Source organism: Thamnophis sirtalis, unplaced genomic scaffold (assembly GCF_051295495.1).
Source record: "Thamnophis sirtalis isolate CommonGarterSnake01/CBP01778 unplaced genomic scaffold, rThaSir2_p1.2 scaffold_8, whole genome shotgun sequence".
Taxonomy (NCBI): Eukaryota; Metazoa; Chordata; class Lepidosauria; order Squamata; family Natricidae; genus Thamnophis; species Thamnophis sirtalis.
Window position 1 is genome coordinate 77222303 of NW_028261388.1, and position 25409 is coordinate 77247711.

General features: G+C 42.2%; 1 protein-coding gene across 1 annotated transcript in view; it reads right to left on the reverse strand.

Moving 5' to 3' along the window:
• TMEFF1 (transmembrane protein with EGF like and two follistatin like domains 1) overlaps positions 1-25409 on the reverse strand; it is a 120119-nt gene that overhangs the window by 16824 nt on the left and 77886 nt on the right. Inside the window, exons 5-6 of the mRNA XM_087721939.1 lie at positions 20195-20291; positions 2594-2742 (exon numbers count right to left, since the gene is read on the reverse strand). Of these exons, the coding sequence (XP_087578065.1) occupies positions 2594-2742; positions 20195-20291 (246 nt within the window). The remainder of the gene's footprint in view (positions 1-2593; positions 2743-20194; positions 20292-25409) is intronic.

Sequence of the window (25409 nt, forward strand, 5' to 3'; positions counted from 1 at the left end):
AGCAATCATCAATCGATATCGCTCACCTTATATTATTTCCCCTTCTATCATATTTCATTTAGATTTCACCATTCTTAACCCTCTTATTTTACTCATGACTATTATTTTGGAGTGTTGTTATATTCTTTCATTGATTTTTGTTTCTTTCCTCCATCCACCTATACCATTTATCCCATATCTGGTAGAATTCTGATTCTTCCTTTCCCTGTGTTTCTTTAGTTAGTTTATCCATTTCGGCACAGTCCATAATCTTTCTTATTATTTCATCTTCATTTGGGGTTAATTTGTTTTTCCATTTCTGGGCAAAGGCAATCCTTGCCGCTGTAAGTATATGTAGTATTAAATATTGGATTTCTTTTTTGTATTTCACCGACATAATTCCTAATAAAAAAACTTCAGGTTTCCAATCTATTTTAACCCTTGTTATTGCTTCCAGCCAATTTTGGATCCTTTTCCAAAAAATTTTTTGCCTCCTCACAGGTCTACCATAAATGATAATATGTTCCATGTACCGATTCACATTTCCAGCATTTTGGGAGGTATTTGTTGAGATTTTAGCTAACCTTGATGGTGCCAGGTGCCATCTGTAAAACATTTTGTACTGGTTTTCCTTGTATGGAACTCATAGTGTCATTTTTAAATTTATTCCCCCAAATTTTTCCCATTTGTCTAATTCAATATTATAGGGGGATAAAGCTTTAGCCCGGAATTAACTTCAAATCATTGCACAACTGCAAAAATCCAGACTCCCTCCCCCAACCTTTCAGTTCCATAGAGCTTTGTCTATCTGTTCCCAGGTTAAGGCTAATTGTCTCAGCAGATTCCTGTATAATGGGCAGAATATAATAGAATAGTTGGCTTGCATTCTGCACGTGTGTACCTAACATTTTGCTCACTTTTCTTTAGCTATTGACAATACTATGGGCCTCCAGCATGGCATATGAGGATGGAGAGAAAGGGAAGATCAAATCCACTTGGCCCAAGTACACTTCAAATGGTGGTTAACATATTGGCCCATATGATCTTCCCAGTGGCTTCTCTTCTGTTCTATCTGGACATAAAGAACTAGAATTTAGGTGTTTTGTGAACAGAGCATTTTGCCTATCCCTAGAAACCAGCAAACCTAAAACAAATTGCTTTGGTTTTAATAAATCAAAGAGATGCTTCCCAACTTTGAACTTTGACTGTCCCAACTGCCATAAAATCAAAATTTATATTAATATGTGTGAGAGAGAATGAAGAACAAACATGAGAAATATTATGGTTTAATTGAAAGATCATCAAATTTACAGGAATACGTTTCTTGCTAATATATCAAAGTATTTTTTTCTATACTATACAATCAGCAAATTATTCATTTTCACCTGAATTATATATCTACAGTGTGTGTGTGCATGTATGTATGTATGTATGTATGTATGTATGTATGTATCAGGGGTGGGTTTCTCGCCCCATTCCAACCGGTTCGGTTGGAACGGGGCCGGCGGCGTCCTCGTGCACGCGCGCAGTGCACGCATGCGTACTAGCGTCTGTGCGATGCTCCAGCTGCTCCTGGAGGATCGCGCAGGCGCTGTATGCGTCCTGTGCATGCGTGGAAGCACAGAACTCGTCAAAACCGGGTAAGGAGCGCGGGCGGGCAAGCGGGCCCTTCGCCATTCCTGGAAGTTACTTACTTCCGGGTTCGCCGACCAACCGGTTCGCGGGGACCGCCGCGAACCGGTTGAAACCCACCCCTGGTATGTATGTATGTATTAAATCTAACCTAAAATATGAGTAGGATCTTCCGAAACATCATTGTCTTTTATTTACAACCAACTTAATGATTACAGCATCCAAGATTATCTGTAACATCTGAGGTTTTTGTTTACAACACTTTTTTCTATCCGCTTTTTACAAAGGATTAAACTTTTGGCTGCATCTGATAACCATGAGGAATGCATCAGATAACTTTCATTCATTACCAACACATGAAAGCCATTTTAATAGCTAATGTACTAGATTGTAAAACAACAACAACATAGAACCTGTTCATGTTGGCACTGAATCCTTAAGTAAGCAATGAATCATCGAGAAATTGTACAGCAGAGGGCAGGGAAAAGGAAGAAATAGCCTTGCCATGTATGATGCTTATATTGAATAATTCTTTAAAATAAATAACTACATCAAATCTCACACAATGGTAATAGTGCTTCCGATCATTACTGTAGTTATAATATTTAATAAAACTACCTGAAACCTAAGTATATAATTTTCTTTCCTTCGTAGAGCACATAACTTTTTTTTATTAGTTATACAGTTTATTTTGCTTCCTGGATCACAAGTCTCTCAAGTAGAACATCTTGTACTTCATTTAACTTTTAAAAGAAAACCACAAGCAAGAAAAAAAACATTTCGATATATTCTTGGGCACGTGCTTTTCAATGAGAACAAAACAAAACATTTTGATTCTCAATGAAAGACAATATTTCCCCTATGTTCTGTGGTTTTATAAAAGCAGAAGCACAAAGAAAGCCTTATCTTGGATATAAACAACATTGTCTCTAGTCAATCATCTAGTGAAATAATCCACTATTGAAAAATGAAGTTAAGGTACCTGAGCAATGTCCAAGGTGTCGTATGTCAATCTGTTCCTGCCTCAGGCAAGATGCCTCTCGAACAAAGCACGGGTTATTGTAGGAACTCCCATCAGATGCACAGACAGGGTTGAAGCTGTATCCACTACAGTCTATGTTGCATACACACCTATTTACATAAATATGAATTAAATCATCAGTATTCCTCTCAAGAGAAACGTTTCATTTGCAAGGCGTATGTGGAAATGAAATCACATTACTTAAGACAAATACATGCTTCAATTTCTAAATGGGAGAAGCCAATCTAAGGTGTATCCATGAAGTCCCTCAAATACAGAAGACAAATTACATTTTCTCTCTGATGGTCAAGCATCTCTCTTGATATAGGTTTCAATTTCAATTTCAATTTTAATAGATTTGTATGCAGCCCAATCCCGGAGGACTCCGGGCGGCTTACATAAAAGCAGTTTAAAAATATTAAAAAGAGTTTAAAATGCAAGATAGAAACAAATTAAAAGAGACACAACATACACTCGATTTTAATGGGGCTGAAGTCCAATCAGAGATCAACAGCCCCAGGCTTGCCGGAACAGCCAGGTCTTAACAGACTTTCGGAAGGCCGAGAGAGTGGGGAGGGTCCGGATCTCAGGGGGTAGATTGTTCCAGAGGGCCGGGGCAGCTACAGAGAAGGCTCTTCCCCGAGGAGCCGCCAGGCGGCATTGTGTGGTCGACGGTACCCGGAGAAGGCCCGCCCTGTGAGATCTTATTGGGCGCTGGGAGGTATGTTGCAGGAGGCGGTCACGGAGATATCCAGGTCCTAGGCCATGTAGGGCTTTAAGGGTGATAACCCCACCTTGAAGTGTGTTCGGAGGTTATCAGTTGTATCTCTCAAAATGATAACCCACCAATATATTTCCCTCAGCACTTCCCTACTGCTCTTCTGCATACCTTAACAGCAACCAATCTGGCCTTTAAATGCTCATAAATAAAACACAACGTTATTCCAGTCTGAATGTTTACTACATTTAAGGTACAACCTGAGGACATTACAATGTAATTTAGCTGCTGAAGCTAAGGAATCCTGCTTCTCAGCACTATGTGGATTGAAGACCACAAGTAAATCATTTACGATTCAGCTTCATGACAGAAATGTGGTACATAAACACAGTTGAATCCAATTAAATTAACAATATTTAGATTGCACTGAAATCAGGGTGAAAGTTTAGTGAGAACCAGTTTAAGCTCCACTGATTTATTATCCTAATCACTTCAGTCTTTTCCTGTATTCCTTTTTGTAATGGGTGCGTAATTTTGAAGCTATGCCTTAGACTCTAAATCTTGACCATCTCTACTTCCACAGCAAAATATACAGTATGTCGGATACTTGGCTTTGCTGCAAAACACTGTGACAAAGATAGAATTCAGTTATGTTTCTTCCTATAAATCAAGACAAAGTCACTATTGTGTTATTTGTATTTTAAAGTCATACTGGTGTGGAAAAAAAGGAATCTCCCGTAACAGTGACATAAAGGTAAATGCAAAGGTTCCCCTCATATGTGCTAGTCATTTCCGACTCTAGGGGGCAGTGCTTATCTCTGTTTCAAAACTGAAGAACCAGTGCTGTCCAAAGACATCTCCGTGGTCATGTGGCCGGCATGACTAAACGCCGAAGGCACACAGAACACTGTTACCGTCCCCACCAAAGTGGTCCCTATTTTTCTACTTGCATTCTTACATGCTTTCAAACTGCTAGGTTGGCAGAAGCTGGCACAAGTAATGGGAGCTCACTTTGTTACGCGGCGTTAGGGATTCGAACCGCCGAACTGCTGACCTTTCTGATCGACAAGCTCAGCTTCTTAACCAATGGGCCACTGCGTCCCATTAACAGTGACATATTAATTCTTTAATTAATGTAGCTAACTTCATTTAGCAATAGCACTTAGACTTATATACCGCTTCATAGTGCTTTTAAAGCCCTCTCTAAGCAGTTTACAGAATCAGCGTATGGCCCCCAACAATCTGGGTCCTCATTTTACCCACCTCAGAAGGATGGAAGGCTGAGTCAACCTTGAGCCGGTGAGATTTGAACTGCCAAACTGCAGCTAGCAGTCAGCTGAAGTAGCCTGCAGTACTGCACTCTAACCGCTGTGCCACCTCGGCTGATTTCCTTTTAATCGAGTAATTATTAATTCGAAATTCGTTTTAATTTATTTCAAAATCCTTCCCATACAGGGTTGGTTATGGATTCTTGAAAGAAGATTATGCAATCGGAAGGATTTCCTATTCTATTTATTTAAAATAAATAAATGCATATCATTTATTTAAAATGATAGTGGCCTTTTCAGCAGCAATGTTTCATTTTACTCACTAGAGAGAACTTTTACCTGCAACATCCATCTCTATAGAGGAATGTACAAGATCAGTCTTGTACAATTCATTTTGGGATTAGACACAGACCGTGACCCGACAAAAGCACAAACGTCAAAAGCGTGCCGACAAAACCGCGGCGCTAAAACCGCGATGTCAAAAGCGTGCCGACAACAGCACGCCGACAACAGCGCGATTTAAGTTAAGGTAAGGTTTAGGGTTAGGTTTAGGGTTAGGTTTAGGGTTAGGTTACAGCGCGCTTCTGTTGGCTCGCTGTTGTCGGCGCGCTTCAGCACTCATTCGTCGGCGCGGTTTTGTCGGCGCGGTTTTGTCACCACGGTTTAGTCAGGCGCGCTTTTGTCATTCGCGCATTTGTGGTGGAACCGACACAGACACACACACAAACACAGAAAGTTGCAAATATGCATGACATGCACAACTCAAGGGGGAGATGTAGCATTAGAATGTGCAATCCCTATTTTAATATAACTTGACAACATTTTAGGTCAGCCACAGTAAAGAGGTTGGATAATTGCTCTGGGAATTTTGTTCAGCTAGTAGGCTGCCAGTTGGATATTTCTAGTCAAATGATCAGTTTAGAATGCATTTGTCTGGATGACTGGTCCTCTTAATATACCTTACAATTCATTTGTGCTCTCAGTGAATTTATAGCTTAAATAGTGCAGAAAAAAGCCATCAGAGAAAAGAAATAATGGGTTGGGATGTTTGCCCCACAATATCATTAGCGAGAAAGACGTAAAGCATAAACTTTAAAATGAGTACAAATTCAGCTCGCTCTTATTCAATATATGGTTATTGCTATTATCAAGCGATAATTTGCTTATGTAAATGAATATCATAGGTAAAATGGCACGAGGTTTCAAATCAAGTGAAAATCAGCTTTTTTCAGCACAGCCATTCAATTCTCTTAAACTTTGCTTTCTTGTAAGTTGTATGTATCTTGTTCAACAATTACTCAACTATTAATTTCTAATATTAAAATTATTTTGGGCCACAATTGGTCTTTATGCATATATATGAATTTGAAATCAAAATGGGTATATATGTAAATATATTTCATCTAACAGTTTTAATACTTGTATTACACTTTTCAGATCTTAAACCTTTGAATGTTTCTCTGTATTTTTGCTTCCTTTTTTCACACATTGTGAAAATTAAAGATGTGCCAGAAATAATTTTGGCACCTTTTTATAATTTAGCATCTTTTTTAGTCTCAAATGGAGAATACTGGATCAGTTTGTCAGTTTTAAATAGAATGTGCATGCAGCACCATCAAAATTATTGAAATGCTACAATATTTTAGTTTTCCGCGTGAGGGAATCTGTTTTAAATTAACAGATTTTATAACTAATTTTTAAGGAAATAAACAATTTCAGTCACTTTCTCCCATTTGCTATTTGTAGGCAAGAGAGACTTGTTGGATATATTATCCTCATCAACCAGACTGTTTAATGATGCAAAATAGAGAAGGGATCATCTGGTATCCTATTTTCATCTTTAATTTGCTGTTCAAGGGTTAAAGCTAGATTATCCAAAGGCTTTGATAACGTCCAGGCTAATTCATTGTTTCCAAGTGGCTCTTGAAAGTTCTATAGCAATAGCAATAGCAGTTAGACTTATATACCGCTTCATAGGGCTTTCAGCCATCTCTAAGCGGTTTACAGAGTCAGCATATTGCCCCCAACAACAATCCGGGTCCTCATTTTACCCACCTCGGAAGGATGGAAGGCTGAGTCAACCCTGAGCCGGTGAGATTTGAACAGCCGAACTGCAGAACTGCAGTCAGCTGAAGTAGCCTGCAGTGCTGCATTTAACCACTGCACCACCTCAGCTCTTCTATACCTTTGATTGATTGATTTGCTGCAAAAGAGATGTGATTGTGCTGATGCTACATATTATCATATATGGTGGACTTGTAAAAAGGTGAAAGCATTTTGGATAAAAATATGGTGGATTATGCAAAATATTTTTAAAAAGAGGATAAAGTTTACCCCTCAGTTATTCTTGTTAGGTATAATTACAGACTGTACAGTTATAGAGACAAATTTAATTCTGAACTTAACAACGGCAGCAAGACTGTTGGTGGCGCAGTACTGGAAGAAGGAAGATTTGCCTAATATTCAAGAATGGACATTAAAAGTGACAAACTTAGCAGAGATGGCTAAAATATCAGCATATCTCAAGGACCATTTAGATGAGAAATACAAGCTGGAATGGAGAAGATGGATTGATTACATTCAAAACAAATATGGGACTAAGAAACTCCAGATAGCTTATGAGTGAATGAGCAAGGAATATTACAACTTGTTTAAAGTTAGCTTTACAAAAGGGGGGGAGTTAAAGTACAAGCGAGGGATGATGCTAAAGTTAGTTAGTTTATTTTAGAATATGGTTGTTAAATGTTTATACCCTGTATTTGCTCTGGGAGGTTGTGTGGAGGGGAGGAGGGGGTGAGGGGATGTGGGGTTGGGGTGGAGGGAAGGTATATATTTGTAAAACTTGTTAAAACTTTCAATAAAAAAAGGAAGTTCTATGCCTTTGATTAATTGATTTATTCCTTATACATTTGAAAAAAACTGAACTGAGTGGTGCTATTCTGTAAGCTGTACTGAATAGTGTATTTTGCTGCTCTATCATGTTTTCCTGAAAATAAGACCTATCCTGAAAATAAGTCCTAGTCTGGTATTTAAGTCTAAGCCTTACCCCCAAAATAAGCCCTAGTGAAGGGGTTGGGCATGGCCAGCATAGAAGGCTGTGAGCTCATGCGGGTAGACAGTGTCTAGCAGCAGCCGCACCCCGCACAGCGCAGGTGAGTTGATTACCTGTCCAAGCAGCAGGCAGAGGTGAGGAGAGGCACGTGATCTGGACGTGTTGTGCAGGTTGCAGGAAAGCTGAGCGTCAGTGGGACGGAGTGGCGGGTGGGCCGCAGGAGGCTCATCTTCATGCGGCAGCACCAGCAACAGACAGAGGCAGAGGCATGCGGGGGGGGGGAAGGTAGTTGATCCGGATGCAGTGCAGAAAAGTCGAGAGTCGGTGGCTAGAATGGCTGGAAGACCGCAGGAGGCTCGTTTTCGCATCTCTCTGCTTGCCTGCAGTCCGCACTGCATGTCATCATCACCTGCCTTCTGCCCCGCCCCGCACCTCTGCTTCCATCTGCTTCTGGTGCCGTCTGCTCCAGTCCACTGACTCTCGGGTTTCCCACAGATCACCTGCCTCTCCCCCCCCCAATGCATCTGCCTCCGTTTGCTGCTTGGACAGGAAATCAACTTACCTGCACTGCATGGTTAGCACAGCCCCAGAGGGCACTGATTAAGGGACTGGGGGGCTGCAGCTGCTGCTGGATACCATCGGTCCCCGCACGGATGCCTCTTGTAAGCATGCCGGGGGGCAGGGCCCCCAGTCAGACTGATCACTTTGAAAGTGTGTTTCCCCCCAAATAAGCCCTGGTGTTTATTTTGGAGCCCCCCAAATATAAGACTGGGTCTTATTTTCAGGGGAACGTGGTAATTGAGACACAGGGACTCATTGGGAGTGTGCTGGGTGCAAATTGCTCTGGAAATTACCCACACTAATGCAGAAGAAATTAAAGAGCATTTCACCTAGGACTTAGTGAGCATGGGGTTGGGACAATACATTTGACGAGAGCATTTCTTCCCCACAACAACTAAAATCTTTGTTCGGCAGCAGTGTGAAGTTCTACGGTTAGCTATTTTAAAAGCAAATCAGCTTGTGATGAAATATTGGTTTCTTTTTCTCAGTAAGCAACCAAAGTGGCCTTGAGAGAGGTGACGTTCCATCCCAAGGGTTGCCATGGATACGTCCAGTCACAAGCTTTCAGCTGTGCCATTCAACCCTGTCAGTGTCATTGAAGGGTAATTGGAAACAACAGGTCACTAATCAGAGTGACATATATTTGTTCAAATGCCCACTCGGAAAGGTTCACCCTAACTAAACAAAGAAGGATACAGCAATGCTCGCTGCTGGGACCTTCACAGAACAGAATCTGCTTTGACAAATATTTCCCTTGAACAAAATGTGGGTTTCTTTGTGATATGTGCAAACCTGCCTTTTACATCCCGGAAATTCAAGGCAATATCCAGCTCTACAACCTTCTGTATCCTGCTAAGGCTGACTAAACGTTGCCCGGAATTCTGCAGCCAGGTTCAAATGTAACATCAATCATATTGATGTTATATTTGAACCTGGCTGCAGTATGTGTTGCTGGGCGTCACATATTATAACTACTGGTTCGCTCAGCACTGGAAACGTGAGCGTGCGTGCCATATGCACATGCGTGTGGCGTCTAAACAATTTGCTCGTGCACGCCTTCCGCATGCCTGCGGCGTCAAAAGTACAGCAATATAGGAAGGGATTGTGGCTGGTGTTAGGTAAGCTCCCCGTTGGGAGAGCGAGTGTGTTCAGAGAAGCGTTGTGAGAGTTGTGTTGGAGAACACACAAACCAGCATACAGAGACACTGGAGTTTAAATAGGCTTTTATTTTCGTGGAAATAGAAGTATCAGAGTCCATCAAACAGTTCAAGTCATACACGGATAAGACAGTCAGTCATCAATGTCTTTCAGTTAAGGGACAATCCAAATAACATAGTCCGTAATCATACAAACAGTCTGGTACTCAAAGTTTGCTAGCAGTTGCAAAACTTACAACAGCTCACGGCACTTTCTAACAGCCAGCTTCCAAAACACTCAGATCAGATCAGCCCAGCATCTAACGAAACAGAGAGCTAACAGTCATTCTGGCTCCCTCTTATGGCCAACTGAGGAAAACAGCAACCAATCACATTTTACAGTATGATTTAAAGTAACAGGTACAGCCTTGCTATATGATTTATATATTGCCAACCCAACCGTTAGACTATATTCCTAACAGCTGGGAAGGCCCACCCACAGGTCGCAACTATTGGTTCGCTCGAACCGGTCCCACCTTGCAGCAGCCCACCACTGAATTGAGCCCAAAATTTATGTTGCTAAGCGAAAAGTTTTGTGAAGTGACTGTTGCCGCATTTTCTCACCGCATTTGTTAAGTGAATCACTGCCGTCCTTAAATTAGTAACTCAGTTGTTAAGTGAATCTGGTTTCCCCATTGACTTTGTTTCCCAGAAGGTTGCAAAAGGGGATCACATGATTCTGGGACTCTGCCACTGTCGTAAAGGTAAGTCAGTTGCCAAGCGTCTGAATTTTGATCATGCGACCATGGGGATGCTGCAACTGTCATAAGTGTGAAAAAATGGTTGTAAGTCACTTTTTTTCAGTGCTGTTGTAACTTTGAATGGTCATTAAATGAACTGTCATAAGTCAAGGACTACTTATACTTTACTGGTTTGCTTTTTGCATGCCTAGGAAATGTGTGAAATATTAAGCCAGTGTTTCTCATCCTTGGCGACTTTAAGTCCTGTGGACTTCAACTTCCAGAATCCCCCAGCCAGCACAGCTGGCTGGGGAATTCTGGGAGTTGAAGTCCACAAGACTTAAAGTCACCAAGGTTGAGAATCACTGTATTAAGCGTTTCATACTTTGTCATCCCATTTTTGGCATCCTATAGATTTCCTAAGCATTTTACAAAAAGCCTGATTTCACACGTTGATAGTAACATGTACATTCCTAGCCTATTCATTATACCTTGCCTCTGTAGAAGGATCGATTCACGAAGGTAAAAGGCCAAAAACAGCTGTAAAAAGTGACAAGACGAATGAAGACTTGGCCAAGCAATCCATGTGACTGATTCTTACCTACTTGCTTCCCAAACACGGTTTAAGTAGGGCAACTCGCCACAACCAATTCCCTGTGGCCAACTCGCTACAGTTACATAAAATCGAAGAAGTGACAGAGTAGAATCGTTAAATAAAGGATGTAAAAGAAGGGACAAAATGGAAAGCGAATGAGAAAAATTAAAATAATTTATAGTTATTTTAAGTAATTAAATAAAATTGTTGAATTTTTCCCGCAGCAAGTTGTCCTATGGCGGGTTGGCACGGCGAGCTGGCCACGGAGAATCAGCAGTGGTGAGTTGGCCACAGCAAGTTGGCCATGTTGAGTTGTCCCATTCCATCCCAAACATAACGGAAACAAATACAGTAGTAGTAGAGCCGAGGTGGCGCAGTGGTTAGAGTGCAGTATTGCAGCCACTTCAGCTGACTGTTAGCTGCAGTTCGGCGGTTCAAATCTCACCGGCTCAAGGTTGACTCAGCCTTCCATCCTTCTGAGGTGGGTAAAATGAGGACCCAGATTGTGGGGGCGATATGGTGACTCTGTAAACCGCTTAGAGAGGGCTGAAAGCTCTATGAAGCGGTATATAAGTCTAACTGCTATTGCTATTTATATTTACCTCACAGACTGATCCACATATCACACAGGTCTTTTGAAACTATCCTTAGTATAACACATGACTCTGTTAGGTGTCATGAGGTGCTGTCACCTGGGACCACCAAGGGCAAAGTAGCCTATGTGTTCTGACCCCCTCCTCTGTCCAGTAACGACTGCCGAGACAAGCTTAACTAGAATGTGCATTAATAGCAAGACCAGAATCTCGGTGGCTGGAAGCCAAGCAAACAAACAGATAAGGACCTTGGCAGCAACTCAAACAAACCTTGGCAGCAACTCAGACAAACCTTGGCAGCAATCCAGACTGCCAACTTAGTTACAACAGTTCTCTTTAGTCAATGTGTTGACTTCTGCAAGAGGGCGTCTGCATAAGCAGTCTTTTTTATAGTCTGGAGAGGAGCTTAATGACCACCAGCTGAGTGCAATTACCTCCTGTAATTGTGTAATTGTTCCTGACGCCTAGTAGCTCTTTGATGGTGTGCATCCAGGAACAACTCACTGCTGGCTTCTGGATCACTCTCCCTTGTCTCCTCCCCACTGGTCCAAGGCTCAGGTGCCACCTGGTGGCCAACCAGCCTCTCTGCGCCCTGCTCGGAGTCGGAACCCTGTCCAGGGTCCTCCACATCCTCCAGAGCCGACTCATAAGGCCCATCGCTGTCGGAGTCTGGTGGCAGCTCCAACGGCTACTGCTGGGCCACAACACCTATGGCATCTGCTTCTATGTCTACAAGTATACATTCCATATATATTGTCTTGAAATAACCAATTCCTAGAATTGCAAATCTGATCAGATATTGTGTTTTTTGGGGAATATTTTGGGGTCGGCAATTCAATGTTCCATTTTAAAATGTGCGAAGAAATCTACAAAGCACATCACAAATTAATACTGCATGGTCACCTGTCCATGTACTAGGGAAAGATGATGCCAATTCTTAAAGTTTCTTAAAGAATTATTTTTAAAAGGCCCCATTTGAAAAGATGAATCAGATTATTGTTGACACAGCTGGCTTTTGAAATATAGATATAAAAAGGAAAGGAAACCTCAGTAGGCCTTAAGTTATAGTAATGTTTCAGCAAATCTCTATCAAAAAGTATTTAGTTCAGCAATAAAAATTCAGATAGTTAACATTGTAACAGGAAGATAATTACTTTTAAAAAATCCTCCTTGCTCTTGGAAAATAACACACCAAATATAACTGACACATTTTAGATGCACATGGAAATTGCATGTGTAAAATAGGACAACAGGAAAATACTTGTCACGTAACTTGTTCCTTAATCTGCACGGACAATGGCTGCATCTCTGATCACATTTTATTCATATTTAAAAGGCCTGCCCTTAATACCGCAGTCACTTCTGTTTCTGGTGGTAAGGCTTGTCCCCAAAATCACCTTTTTCTTGAGGGAAAAGAAGGAGGACACTGCAGCTTTCAGACATTTGGAGGAAATATGATGTAAGGTGACAGGGGTGGGTTCCTACCAGTTCGCACCTATTCGGTAGAACCGGTTCGTCAAATCTACCGAACCGGTTAGAAGAGGTTCCACCAGTGGACCCGGAAAGCAGGCCACACCTACAGAAGAGGTTCCAAACTTTTTTGAAACCCACCACTGGTCCTTGGATATGATTATTCTACACTATCATGCTCCTATTTATAAATCTCAGTGCCTCTGTGAAAGGTAAGGATGACTACTGCGTTTGTGGTGCAATCAGAACATTGCGTGTGTTGAAATTGTTTTAACGCAAACCAAAGATGCCTTTAAAAAAACAAGTTTACATCATATTCTTATGCATGCCAGTGCTGTGTGTGAGGTAATTTAAGGTGGTTCTGACAAGTGTCGTCGGCATCTTCATATCCGGTCACATGGGCGGCAAGCCACTCCCATCCGGTCACATGGGCAGCAAACCACTCCCACAAAGGAGGCCACACCCACAGAGTAGGTTCAAACAATTTTTGAAACCCACCACTGTAAGGTGAGGTGCTAAGGATTTAGCTCTTGAAATTATTAGCAGAGCAGCTATGGAAGCAGCCACACGTCTCCCTGGAACATTTTTAAAAGTTTTAAAATGGCATTTACATCACCTTTCAGAATATGCTACCGATCTCCTTAAATGAACCTGGCATATTTAAATCTACATTTATTTATTTACTTATTTACTTACTTATTTACTACTTGTATCTCAAGGTTTCCTCCAGGTTCTTAAAATGGCTTATATGGAAGTTTTTAAAAAATTTCTACAATGAGAATTCTGCAAGATGGATTGACTGAGAGAGATTTTGTTGATCTCTCTATTGATATTCTATGGCTAAGAGCAAATGTTAAACCTAGATTCCTCCAGTTCTAGTTTCTTAAAGAGTACCCTGTACCTTATAACTTCTAGGTTGTTAATTGGTTTTCATTCCAAAGCTGCATTGCCGAATCAAAAAAAAAGTCGCTTAGCATCAGGGGTGGGTTTCAGGCGGTTCGCAGCAGTCCCCGTGAACCGGTTGGTCGGCGAACCTGGAAGTAAGTAACTTCCGGGAACGCCGAAGGGTCCACCCGCCTGCCCACATTTCTTACCCGGTTTTGACGAGTTCTGTGCTTCCACCATGCACAGGACGCATACAGCGCCTGCACGATCCTCCAGGAGCAGCTGGAGCATCACACAGACACTAGTACGCATGCGTGCACTGCGCGCGTGCACGAGGACGCTGCCGGCCCCATTCCAACCGAACCGGTTGGAACGGGGTGAGAAACCCACCCCTGCTTAGCATGATCACATAATTCTCAAAAATGTATCTAATTTTTAGTTGCAGTTATCATCTTAAAACAATAGAACTAAAATGAATTACCGTATTTTTTGGACTATAAGATGTTCTGGACTATAAGACGCACCTAACTTTTGGGGAGGAAAACAAGAAAAAAAATCTGCCTCTGCCTCCCAGCAATTTGCCTCCTTGCAGTAAACAGCCTGGTCAGTTTCAGCACAGCCTGATTTAGCATGAGCAGCTGATTGGCAGTTGGATCTGCCTCCCAGAATACCACCTATCAGTTATTCCAGGCTGCAGGGATCACCACCGCCCATCACCAACATTAGCGCCCATCGCCACTGCCGAATATTGCCGCCTCCACATGCCCCATTTTCGACATCCATGCATCCTGTTTTCAGACTCCACATCAGGGGTGGGTTTCAACCGGTTCGCGGTGGTCCCTGCGAACTGGTTGGTCGGCGAACCCGGAAGTAAGTAACTTCCGGGAACGGCGAAGGGCCCACCCGCCTGCCCTCCTTACCCGGTTTTGACGAGTTCTGCGCTTCCACGCATGCGCAGGACGCATACAGCGCCTGCGCGATCCTCCAGGAGCAGCTGGAGCATCGCATAGATGCTAGTACGCATGCGTGCACCGTGTGCATGCACGAGGACGCCGCCGGCCCCGTTTCAACCGAACCGGTTGGAACGGGGCGAGAAACCCACCCCTGCTCCACATGCCCTGTTTTTGGCCTCCGCGCATCCCATTTTCAGCCAGTTCCAGGTGGTGGGGATAGGCGATGGCAATCCCCGCAGCCTGTAAGAGCTGATAGGTGATATTCCAGGAGTTAGATCCAACCGCCAATCAGCTGCTTGTGTTAAATCAGGCTGTACTGAAGCTGACCAGGCTGTTTGCTGCAAGGAGGCAAATTTCTGGGAGGCAGAGGCCGAAGGGCAGGGGCTGGTGGAGGGATGGGACTTCAGCAACATTCGCTGTATAAGGTGCACAGACATTCCCACCCACTTTTTTTTGGGGGGGTGCATCTTATTCACCGAAAAAGCAGGTACGGCTTCAGTATGTCTCCTCTATGCATGATTAAGACTGTACAACATTGCTTTTCTTCAGGTCCAAAGGTTATTATAATTGGTTAGCAGGAACTGGGTTTGGCTCCTTTTCCTTATTAAAACCTGTAAAGTTTTCATTGCAGATGTATAATGTTCTTGTGATTTTGGATGGGTAACATACATTTGCAGAGGGAGCTGTCAACAATTGATCAATAACCTAACTCTAATCTATCTAGAGCAAAAGATGAATCAGCCAAAATAAGCAATCTCTTGATGTAGGAAACTCATTGGCGGGCAGAACCTTTTGGTGAGCAAAATAAAGGAAAAAGATCCCCGATTTTCCTTTTTTTCACACACTGTATACTATGTATTAAACACTTTTGAAACAATAATACAGATATTCCTTGACTTAGCACAGATCATTTAGTTATAAGAGCCGAGGTGGCACAGTGGTTAAATGCAGCACTGCAGGCTACTTCAGCTGACTGCAGTTCTGCAGTTCGGCGGTTCAAATCTCACCGGCTCAAGGTTGACTCAGCCTTCCATCCTTCCGAGGTGGGTAAAACGAGGACCCGGATTGTTGTTGGGGGCAATATGCTGACTCTGTAAACTGCTTAGAGAGGGCTGAAAGCCCTATGAAGCGGTATATAAGTCTAACTGCTATTGCTATCGCACAACAGCACTGAAAAAAGTAACCTATGACTGTGTTTCATACTTACAACCATTGCAGCATCCCCTTGATCATATGATCAAGATTCAAATGCTTGGCAACTGGTTCATATTCATGACGGCTGCAGAGTGCTGGGGGTCATGTGATCCCCTTTTGTGACTTTCTGACAAGCAAAGTCAATGGGGAATCCAGATTCGCTAAGCAGCCATGTTACCAATTTAACAACTGCAACGATTTGCTTAACAACTCTAGCAGGAAAGGTTGTAAAATGAGGCAAAACCTACCTAGCAAATGCCTCACTTAGCAACAGAAATGTGGGCTCAATTGTGGTTAAAAATTGAGGATTGCCTGTAGTATTTCTAGTTATAATAGGTACAGCTGTGTTGTTATAATATAGAAATCGAAAGAGCTATACGTGAACATTTTAGCCGTCACTTTCACATCTTGCTAATCCTAGAAAGACGTAAGAAAGAGAAGAAATAGATGTTGGGGGAAAAGTCTGAATTTTTTCTTAAAAGGGGGGGAGGAGACAGGAAGATGTGATGCTTTAAGTTTCATATCTAGTCTCTGTTTCGTCTGTTCTTAGAATTTGAAACTAAATACTCTGTAAAGGTAAGGAATCTTTTATTCAAAAGATTTATTGATAGTAGGTTCCAGACTCAAGTGTAGATTCTAAGTGAAAGGCTAAAAATCAGGGTGAAGAAGTTTAAGGAATACATCCACTGCCATCCACTGAAAGCTTCGAGGTGGCGCAGTGGTTAAATGCAGCACTGCAGGCTACTTCAGCTGACTGCAGTTCTGCAGTTCGGCTGTTCAAATCTCACCGGCTCAGGGTTGACTCAACCTTCCATCCTTCCGAGGTGGGTAAAATGAGGACCTGGATTGTTGTTGGGGGCAATATGCTGACTCTGTAAACCGCTTAGAGAGGGCTGAAAGCCCTATGAAGCGGTATATAAGTCTAACTGCTATTGCTATTGCTATTGTTCTTAGAATTTGAAACTAAATACTCTGTAAAGGTAAGGAATCTTTTATTCAAAAGATTTACTGATAGTAGATTCCAGACCCAAGTGTAGATTCTAAGTGAAGGGCTAAAAATCAGGGTGAAGAAGTTTAAGGAATACATCCACTGCCATCCACTGAAAGCTTCTCTACTGCAAATTTTGCCTGATTCCATAAACTAAGTGGAAAACTGAATTAGAGCCAGGAAAACTCCATTTCTTTACCTGAAGTAACCAGCCAAACCATAGACATCAGACCAATAAACAATATTCATTGTAGGCAATATTTGTCTCTTGAGTTCATTCCCTACATGGGAAATGTTGAGAGTGGGTAGTCAATGAAGCCAAGATATAATCTATCCTACTTTGTGTGCTCAACCATTGTTGGGAGTGTAATTGTGTAGTTGTATGAAAAAGGGTGTTGTTGTGGGTTCCACCACAAAACCGCGGACGACAAAATCGCGGTCGACGAAAGCGCACATTTGACGTCATCACAGCGCGATGAAAACATCGCGCTGTGATCGAAAAAGTAAAAATAAAGCGAAAACCTTACCCTAACCCCCCCCAAACCTAACCCTAAACCTAACCCTAACCCTTAACCTAACCCTAAATCTAACCCTAAACCTAACCGTTAACGTAACGCTAAACTTAACGCTAACCCTTAACCTAACGCTAAACGTAACCCTAACGCTCTAAACCTAACCCTAACCCTTAACCTAACCCTAACCCTAACCCTTACCTTTATGTGAATCGGCTTGCTTTAATTTAATTTTTATTTGAATTTGTAATTTTTTTCGTCGCGCTGTGATGACGTCAAATGCGCGCTTTCGTCGATCGCACTTTTGTGGTCCGCGGTTTTGACGGGTCACGGTTGTTGTGTAGCTGTGACAGGGAGCTAAAATAACCTGCTTCTTTTTTCTTCCCGATGAAGTAACCAGTGGAAGAATTATATGTGCCTCTTTTAGAGCTAGTTCTCCACTCCCTCTAATCAGATTCTCAGCATCACTCAACATAGTGGTTTATGCCAAGCAGAAGATTTGCTGTTAAGAGATACACATTAAGATATTGTAACTCGAGAGGGTTTATGCCATCTATAAGACTTCGGCGTATTTGGGGATGTTTTATATAACCCCGTTTGTTTCTCCCAGAAGTTATATTATCTGTTGTTTATTTATACCTGGAATGGAAACCAAGGAAGAATGATATGTTAGTGGTATTTTCTCCCTATGATTCGTTCGCATATTTACGCGCAGTAATGTCACACACTGTATTCATCTGAATCCATCCAAATGTTAATTTTCCAACTGTGCTGTGGAGCTCATGACAGCCACCTGCTCAAAAGTCACTTCTTTCCCTTAATAAGCCCAATAAAAGTTAAAGGAAAGTGGGGGAAATGATAATAAGTGTGATTGTTTGTATCTCTGTGCTGAATGTAATGAGTTCTGGTATAGCTGACAGTATAATTGCAGACTACTGCTAGGAATAAAAAAAATATGCAACTTTGCACTATGAATAATACTTCCCAGAATGCCGCTTGAGGTGACTCCCTCATAATAGTTGAATGCTTCAATAGATTTTGGGAAACTGATGTTCTGCAATGATAGGCAGGCGGTTGGAATAAAATTCTTCATCCTTTAATTCTCAGAGCTTTTCATCAAGTGGGTTTTTTTTTTAAACAATCACTGGGGCCAGGGACAGCAAGCAATTATCTTTAAATTTCACTTCTTCTTCATCTATATACCTATGTGTTGTGGCCCAGCGGGAGCCGTTGGAGCTGCCACCAGACTCCGACAGCGAGCGGCCCTATGAGTCAGCTCTGGAGGATGTGGAGGACCCTGGACAGGGTTCCGACTCTGAGCAGGGCACAGAGAGGCTGGTTGGCCACCAGGAGGTGCCTGAGCCTTGGACCAGTGGGGAGGAGACAAAGGAGAGTGAGCCGGAAGCCAGTAGTGAGTTTTTCCTGGATGCACGGCATCGAAGAGCTACTAGGCGTCAGGAACAATTACGCAATTACAGGAGGTAATTGCACTCAGCTGGTGGTCATTAGGCTCCTCTCCAGACTATAAAAAGACTGCTTGTGCACACCCCTCTCTTGCAGAAGTCAACGCATTGACTAAAAGTTGGGGAACTTTTGTAACTAGCTTGGCAGGCTGGATTGCTGCCAAGGTTTGTCTGAGTTGCTGCCAAGGTCTGAGCCGCCCTGAGTCTCTCGGGAATAGGGCGGCATACGAGTTGAATAAACATTCCAAGGTCCTTATCTGTTTGTTATGCTTTGTTTGTTCTGCTTGGCTTTCAGCCACCGAGGTTTTGGTTTCTTGCTATTAAAGTACATTCCAGTTAAGCTTGTCTCGGCATTCGTTACTGGACGGAGGAGGGGGTCAGAACACCTATGGATATGCAGATCTGTGTGTTTGTATATGCGTGTGTGAATGTGTGTGTACATGTGTATGTGTGTAATTTATTTCATAAATTATTCTATTCACAAAGATCTTCAAGAGACGCTCACTACTGATTCCTTTTTCCTCCTTCAGGCTGCTCCAGAAAGTCTGAAATCTCCAGAGAAACCTTTCTAGAGTTAAAAAGCTCCAATTTCATCTTCTGTATAAGAACCCAGAGAAGGGCTGTGCTGCTAAAATATACAGTATTAATGCATAAATCCATAACACTTAAACCGAGAGAATAACAGAGCCAAGGTGGCGCAGTGGTTAAATGCAGCACTGCAGGCTACTGCTAGATCAGCAGGTCAGCGGTTCAAATCTCACCGGCTCAGGGTTGACTCAGCCTTCCATCCTTCCGAGGTGGGTAAAATGAGGACCCAGATTGTTGGGGGCAATATGCTGACTCTCTGTAAACCGCTTAGAGAGGCCTGAAAGGCCTATGAAGCGGTATATAAGTCTACTGCTATTGCTATTGCTATAACATGCCATAACCATCACATTAGCACCAACCTTATGACAGAACATGAAACATCTTTAAACTGGATTTCACTTGTGATTTTATCCCAGGAAAATGGATAACTTAAGGAATACCTTTTAACTTTCAGCTTAAAAGCAACAGATTGAGAACCGTTGCTATTTTTCAATAGACACACTTAAAAAGATTGTATATGTATACAATGTTATTATATAAATATGTAATTTAAGCCCCTTTTCCTGATTTCATCATTCCATGATTTAAAAATGAGTTTAATTTTTTAATAATGTGAAATATTAATAAATTACGGTAATATAGACAGAATGTCTCTTCATCAAGAAATGCATTAAATCTACATTCTTACAACTATGAAACTGGAAACATACTGCTTTTCAGAGCTCAAAATAGGCTGAATTCCTCAAAAGAAAACACTGTGCTAAGAAAACCTAGGACCAGTTCCTATCAGTGGCCATCTTAATTAATGAGTGAAGGTAGCTTGTGCCTTTGGGAAAAGTCGCTTACCCAACATTTTCTGCATCTTCATCACACTCCGCTCTGTACTTGCAAACTCCACATTTGGAATGTTTTCTATGGACGTCTGTTCCAGATCCTTCGTACTCTAAAACAAAGCCACATCAACAGAATATTATCTACTGAATATTTCTAAAAGAGTGAAAAATATTTTTCAAATACTGTATTCTTCAGACTATAAGACGCACCAGAGTGTAAGATGCACCATGATTTCGAAGAGGAAAACAAGAAAAAAAAATAGTTTCTGGCCTCCGTGTGTCCGTTTTTTGCCTCCCCGGCCCCCAGGAGCACTCTGCAGCCCTCCCAAACTCTCTGTGCATTCCATTTTTGTGAAAAACGGGGCCGTTTTGGGCCTCCCAAATCCCCCCACGCATCACGTTTTTGCCCTCCCCAGCCCCCAGGAGCATTCTGCAACCCTCCCAAACTCTTTGTGCATCCCATTTTTGTGAAAAACGGGGCCATTTTTGGCCTCCCAAACCCCCCACGCATCCCGTTTTTACCCTCCCCAGCCCCCAGGAGCATTCTGCAGCCCTCCCAAACTCTTTGTGCATCTCATTTTTGTGAAAAACAGGCCCGTGTTTGGCAAAAACGGCACGCGCGGGGCAGGGTTTCGGGAGGCCAAAAATGGCCATTTTTAGTGTATAAGACGCACCGACATTTCCACCCTTTTGAGGTGGGGGGAGTGTGTCTTATACTCCAAAAAGTACAGTACATATTATACTTCTCTAAATACATGAATTAGATAACATTAGTCACCCTACCTACATTCTATCACTTATTCTCATCATTATAACAAATTCTGGTCCCACTTTAGGCATGAAAGCCAACCTGATGAGTTGACTTTGGGTCTAGTCAGTGTCTCCCAATCCAATCCACCTGACAAGGGTGCTTGTTGTGGGGAAAATAGGAGGAGGATGGAATTGTGTATGTTCGCCATCTTGAATTACTTGTAAATTATTGAAGATTGGATAAAAGAATTCTTTAAAAAGTCCTATTCAGAACTCACTGAATAGATAGAAAATACGCATGCTGTATATTCTATGGTCCTGAAAGAATCTAAATATTTAAAATAGCAACAGTTTAGGAAGAACAATTCATAAAAACATAAAAGGCCTAGGGATGTATGGCTGTAAAACATTTTACTGAAGTGTATCCAGTACAGCTGAAATATCTAGATATATAGTGAATGTCAGGTTAATACCTTGAAATAACAACAGACCTATATTTTTTTTAGAATTATATAAAGCCCATACCCTTTAACTTAGTTTCTTATGCTAGTAATAATAGCACATAACTGAGCTGAAGCTGAATTATTTTAAATGTCACTGGTTACATTGGGAGAGTTATGCGTTCAACTTCTTTTCATTAAACAGGGAGATGCACTTAAATGTACACATAACAAGTATCCTTTAAACTATTGTGACACAACAGTGGCTGTAACAAAATTATATTAGATGTTATAGTAACATGGACAAGAATTTAAAAATTGGATTGCTGATCTGTTTTTTTTTATCCCCTGTGCCAATAATCCATTAATAAGATTTCATCATGACAAGGATGTTTGTTTGGTGTTTTTTCCCCCCCATACAAGCTTGTTAAACTAGAAAAACCAGGATGTAATGTCAGCAGATGGCAAGAAAAAATACATGAAAAATACCGTCTCTGCTTTATTTCACCAGGAATTTATAATACAACATCAATATATGTTTGGGTTGGACTAAAAGACCTCAGAGATCTCTTCCAGGCTTATGATTCTACATTCTACCTTGTTTCCCTGAAAATAAGACCCACACTTTTTTTTCCCGCTCCAAAATAAGTACTAAGGTTTATTTTCAGGGAAACACGATTTCAGGGTGATCAGCCCAACTGGGAGCCTCCCCCCCCCCCGATGTACACACGAGAGGCAGCAAGCGCACGGGGACCGATGGTATATGGCAGCAGCTGCAGCTCTCCAGTCCCTTGGTGCGCATACTCTGGGGTTGTGCAGCCCACACACACAGCCCAGGTGAGTTTATTCCCTGCCAAACAGCAGAAGGAAGGAGAGTGGCGAGGGGGGGGGCAGGCAGACAATTCGGATGCACCATGCGGGCTGGAGGAAAGCTGGGAGTTGGTGGGCTGGAGTGGGAGGGTGGCCGCAGAAGGCTTGTCCATGTGACAGCACCAGCAATAGAGGCAGAGGCACAGGGTGGGGCAGAAGACAGGTGATCCCGGCGCACATGGGCTGCAGGCAAGCTGAGAAATATGAAGATGGGTCTCCTGCGGCCACATGCTGCTCCGGTCCACCAACTCTAGGCATTCTGCGGCCGGCGCAGTGCATTTAGATTGCATGCCTCCTCCTGCCGCTGCCTCCACCTGCTGCTTGGAGAGGTAATCAACTCACCTGCACTGAGCGCCACCTTGTGGCGGCTGCTAGATACCATGATTACTGCCTCCTGTGCTGGCCATACCACCCCCCTTCACTAGGGTTTATTTTTGATAGGGCTTATACTAGGTGTACACTTAAAATAGGGCTTATTTTTGGGATAAGTCTTATTTTCAGGGAAACACTATATGCTTATCCTTAATAGTATATACCAGTGGTTCCCAAACTTGGCAACTTTAAGACTTTTTTTAAATTTATTTTATCAATTTCATATATACATTCACAATTATATGATCTCATAACTGTTATTAATAATATGTATTTATAACACTTTTTCCCTACAGTTGACAATATACTTGAAGATTGCTTTCTTAACATCCCATAGATCCATCTTATCTTACAACGGTCCTACTTTTTCTTCCCTCCCTCCCACTTTCCTTCCCTCGTTTCTTCTCTCCTACTCCCCTTCCTTCCCTCCTTCCTTCCCTCCCTCCCTCCTTCCCCTTCCCTCCTTCTCTCCTTCCCTCCTTCCTTCCTTCCCTCCCTCCTTTCTTTTCTCCTTCTCTCCTTCCTTCCCCCCTTCCTTTCCTCCTTCCTTCCCCCCTTCCTTCTCTCCTACATTCCCTCCTTCCTTCCCTCCTTCCTTCTCTCCTCTCCTTCCTTCCCTCCTTCCTTCCCTCCCTCCTTCCCCCCTTTCTTTGCAACAGAGCAGAGCTGGCTGGAGAATTCTGGGAGTTGGAAGTCCACAAGTCTTAAAGTTGCCAAGTTTGGGAACCACTGGTATATAATATATGAATATAAAGTTTTTTAAAAACCCACTTCAATGGGTAAAGCACCAACACTTTGCATGTTATCTGAGGCAAAGATCTGAATGCACAAAACTGTGTTTAGCAACTCACAGACGAAGCTCATCTTGTTTATGCACAGAACTGATAAAAACAAACATCCAACTCAAGTGTTTCTCTGACGCGGTAACTTTTAAGTGTCTGAACTTCAACTTCCAGGATTCATCCGCAATAAAGCTGGTTGGGGAATGCAGGGAAGTTGAAGTCCAGGCATCTTAAATGTTGCCCATATTGAAAAAACTTTGATCTAACTCCAAGCGATAAATGATCAACCTTATTTCTCCACCCCCACAAGGTCATATACTCTTCTTTCTTTCATGTGAAGCTGTAGTTAATTTCAAAAATGGAATGTCTCTTGCATGCAACCCTAAACTTCCATTTCACTGCTTGCAACTGTATGAGGGGTACAGACAAACCTTACAAACAATTGGTCTGCAATAAATATTTGATAGATGGGGAGTATCAAAGAAGAATGCAAAATGTTAAAAATTATTTAATGTAACTAGTATTGGGCATTACCACTGTTTGAGTTTTAATATAATTAAAAGGAAGTACTCCTGACATTTCCCCCCAGTAATTGGCCAGCATTCTGACAAATGAGCATATCTTGCCAGAAGCTGAAGAGAACATCTCTGCTCAGTTCACCCTATATAGCAATTATAGCAATTAGACTTATATACCGCTTCATAGGGCTTTCAGCCCTCTCTAAGCGGTTTACAGAGTCAGCATATTGCCCCCAACAACAATCCGGGTCCTCATTTTACCTACCTCGGAAGGATGGAAGGCTGAGTCAACCCTGAGCCGGTGAGATTTGAACAGCCGAACTGCAGAACTGCAGTCAGCTGAAGTAGCCTGCAGTGCTGCATTTAACCACTGAGCCATATCTTCATAAATAAAATCTAGAAACTCAAGAGGGCTGCTTTTAAATTTCACTGATTACAATACCAGAACTATACAACAAGCCACCGAAAAAGAATTCCAAAGATCAGACAAAACCTTCAGGCGCAAAGCTTTGTCAAAGGCCAACAATGTCACAAGAATAACTGGGGAGGATGTATATCAGTAATGCTATAGTTAAAAAGAAAAAGAAAAGAAATGCTTAGCTTCAAATCCCCAGAACCTTAGGAGATAAATGCATCCTGAAATACCAAAGGAACAGAAGATCTCCACAGAACCTTGTCCATTGTCCTTGAGGAGTCCTGGCTAACTGGAAAAGCGCCAGAGGATTGAAGAACAGATGTAGCTCCTCTTTTTCATAAAAAGAAAAAAAGAGGACACCTGTGAGAGGGGGAATCTAACTACAATCTCCAGAAAGATATTAAAGCAAGCAATAGAGCCAAGGTGGCGCAGTGGTTAAATGCAGCACTGCAGGCTACTGCTAGATCAGCAGTTCAGCGGTTCAAATCTCACCGGCTCAGGGTTGACTCAGCCTTCCATCCTTCCGAGGTGGGTAAAATGAGGACCCAGATTGTTGTTGGGGGCAATATGCTGACTCTGTAAACCGCTTAGAAAGGGCTGAAAGCCCTATGAAGCGGTATATAAGTCTACTGCTATTGCTAATAAAGTAAGCTATTTGTAATCACCTGTGAGTTAATGCTGTGATTGATAGGATCCGTCATGTTTTGTAAAAAAAAAAAAAATAGTATGTGACGCATTTTGTTTCCGCCTTGGATAGAGTAACTCCTCTAGTAGACAAGGGAACAAGTGTATATAATCTGCCATGATTTCAACAGAGCTTTCGACAAATATTCACACGGTGTTCTCATTAACAAGCTGCTGATTTGGATAACACTGCAGTAAGGGGGTTCAACAGCTGGCTGGCAACTGCATCCAGAATTAATTGCATTCAGCATGAAATGGGCTCTACGTTAAGTTCGAGAGCAGTCACCGTTGCAACCTGTAAGAATTAGTCTTGGAGCCAGAGTTTTTCAACACATTTATTAATTGAGAGATTAATTGATTGCATATCAATTTGCAAATTATACAAAGTGGGGGAGTC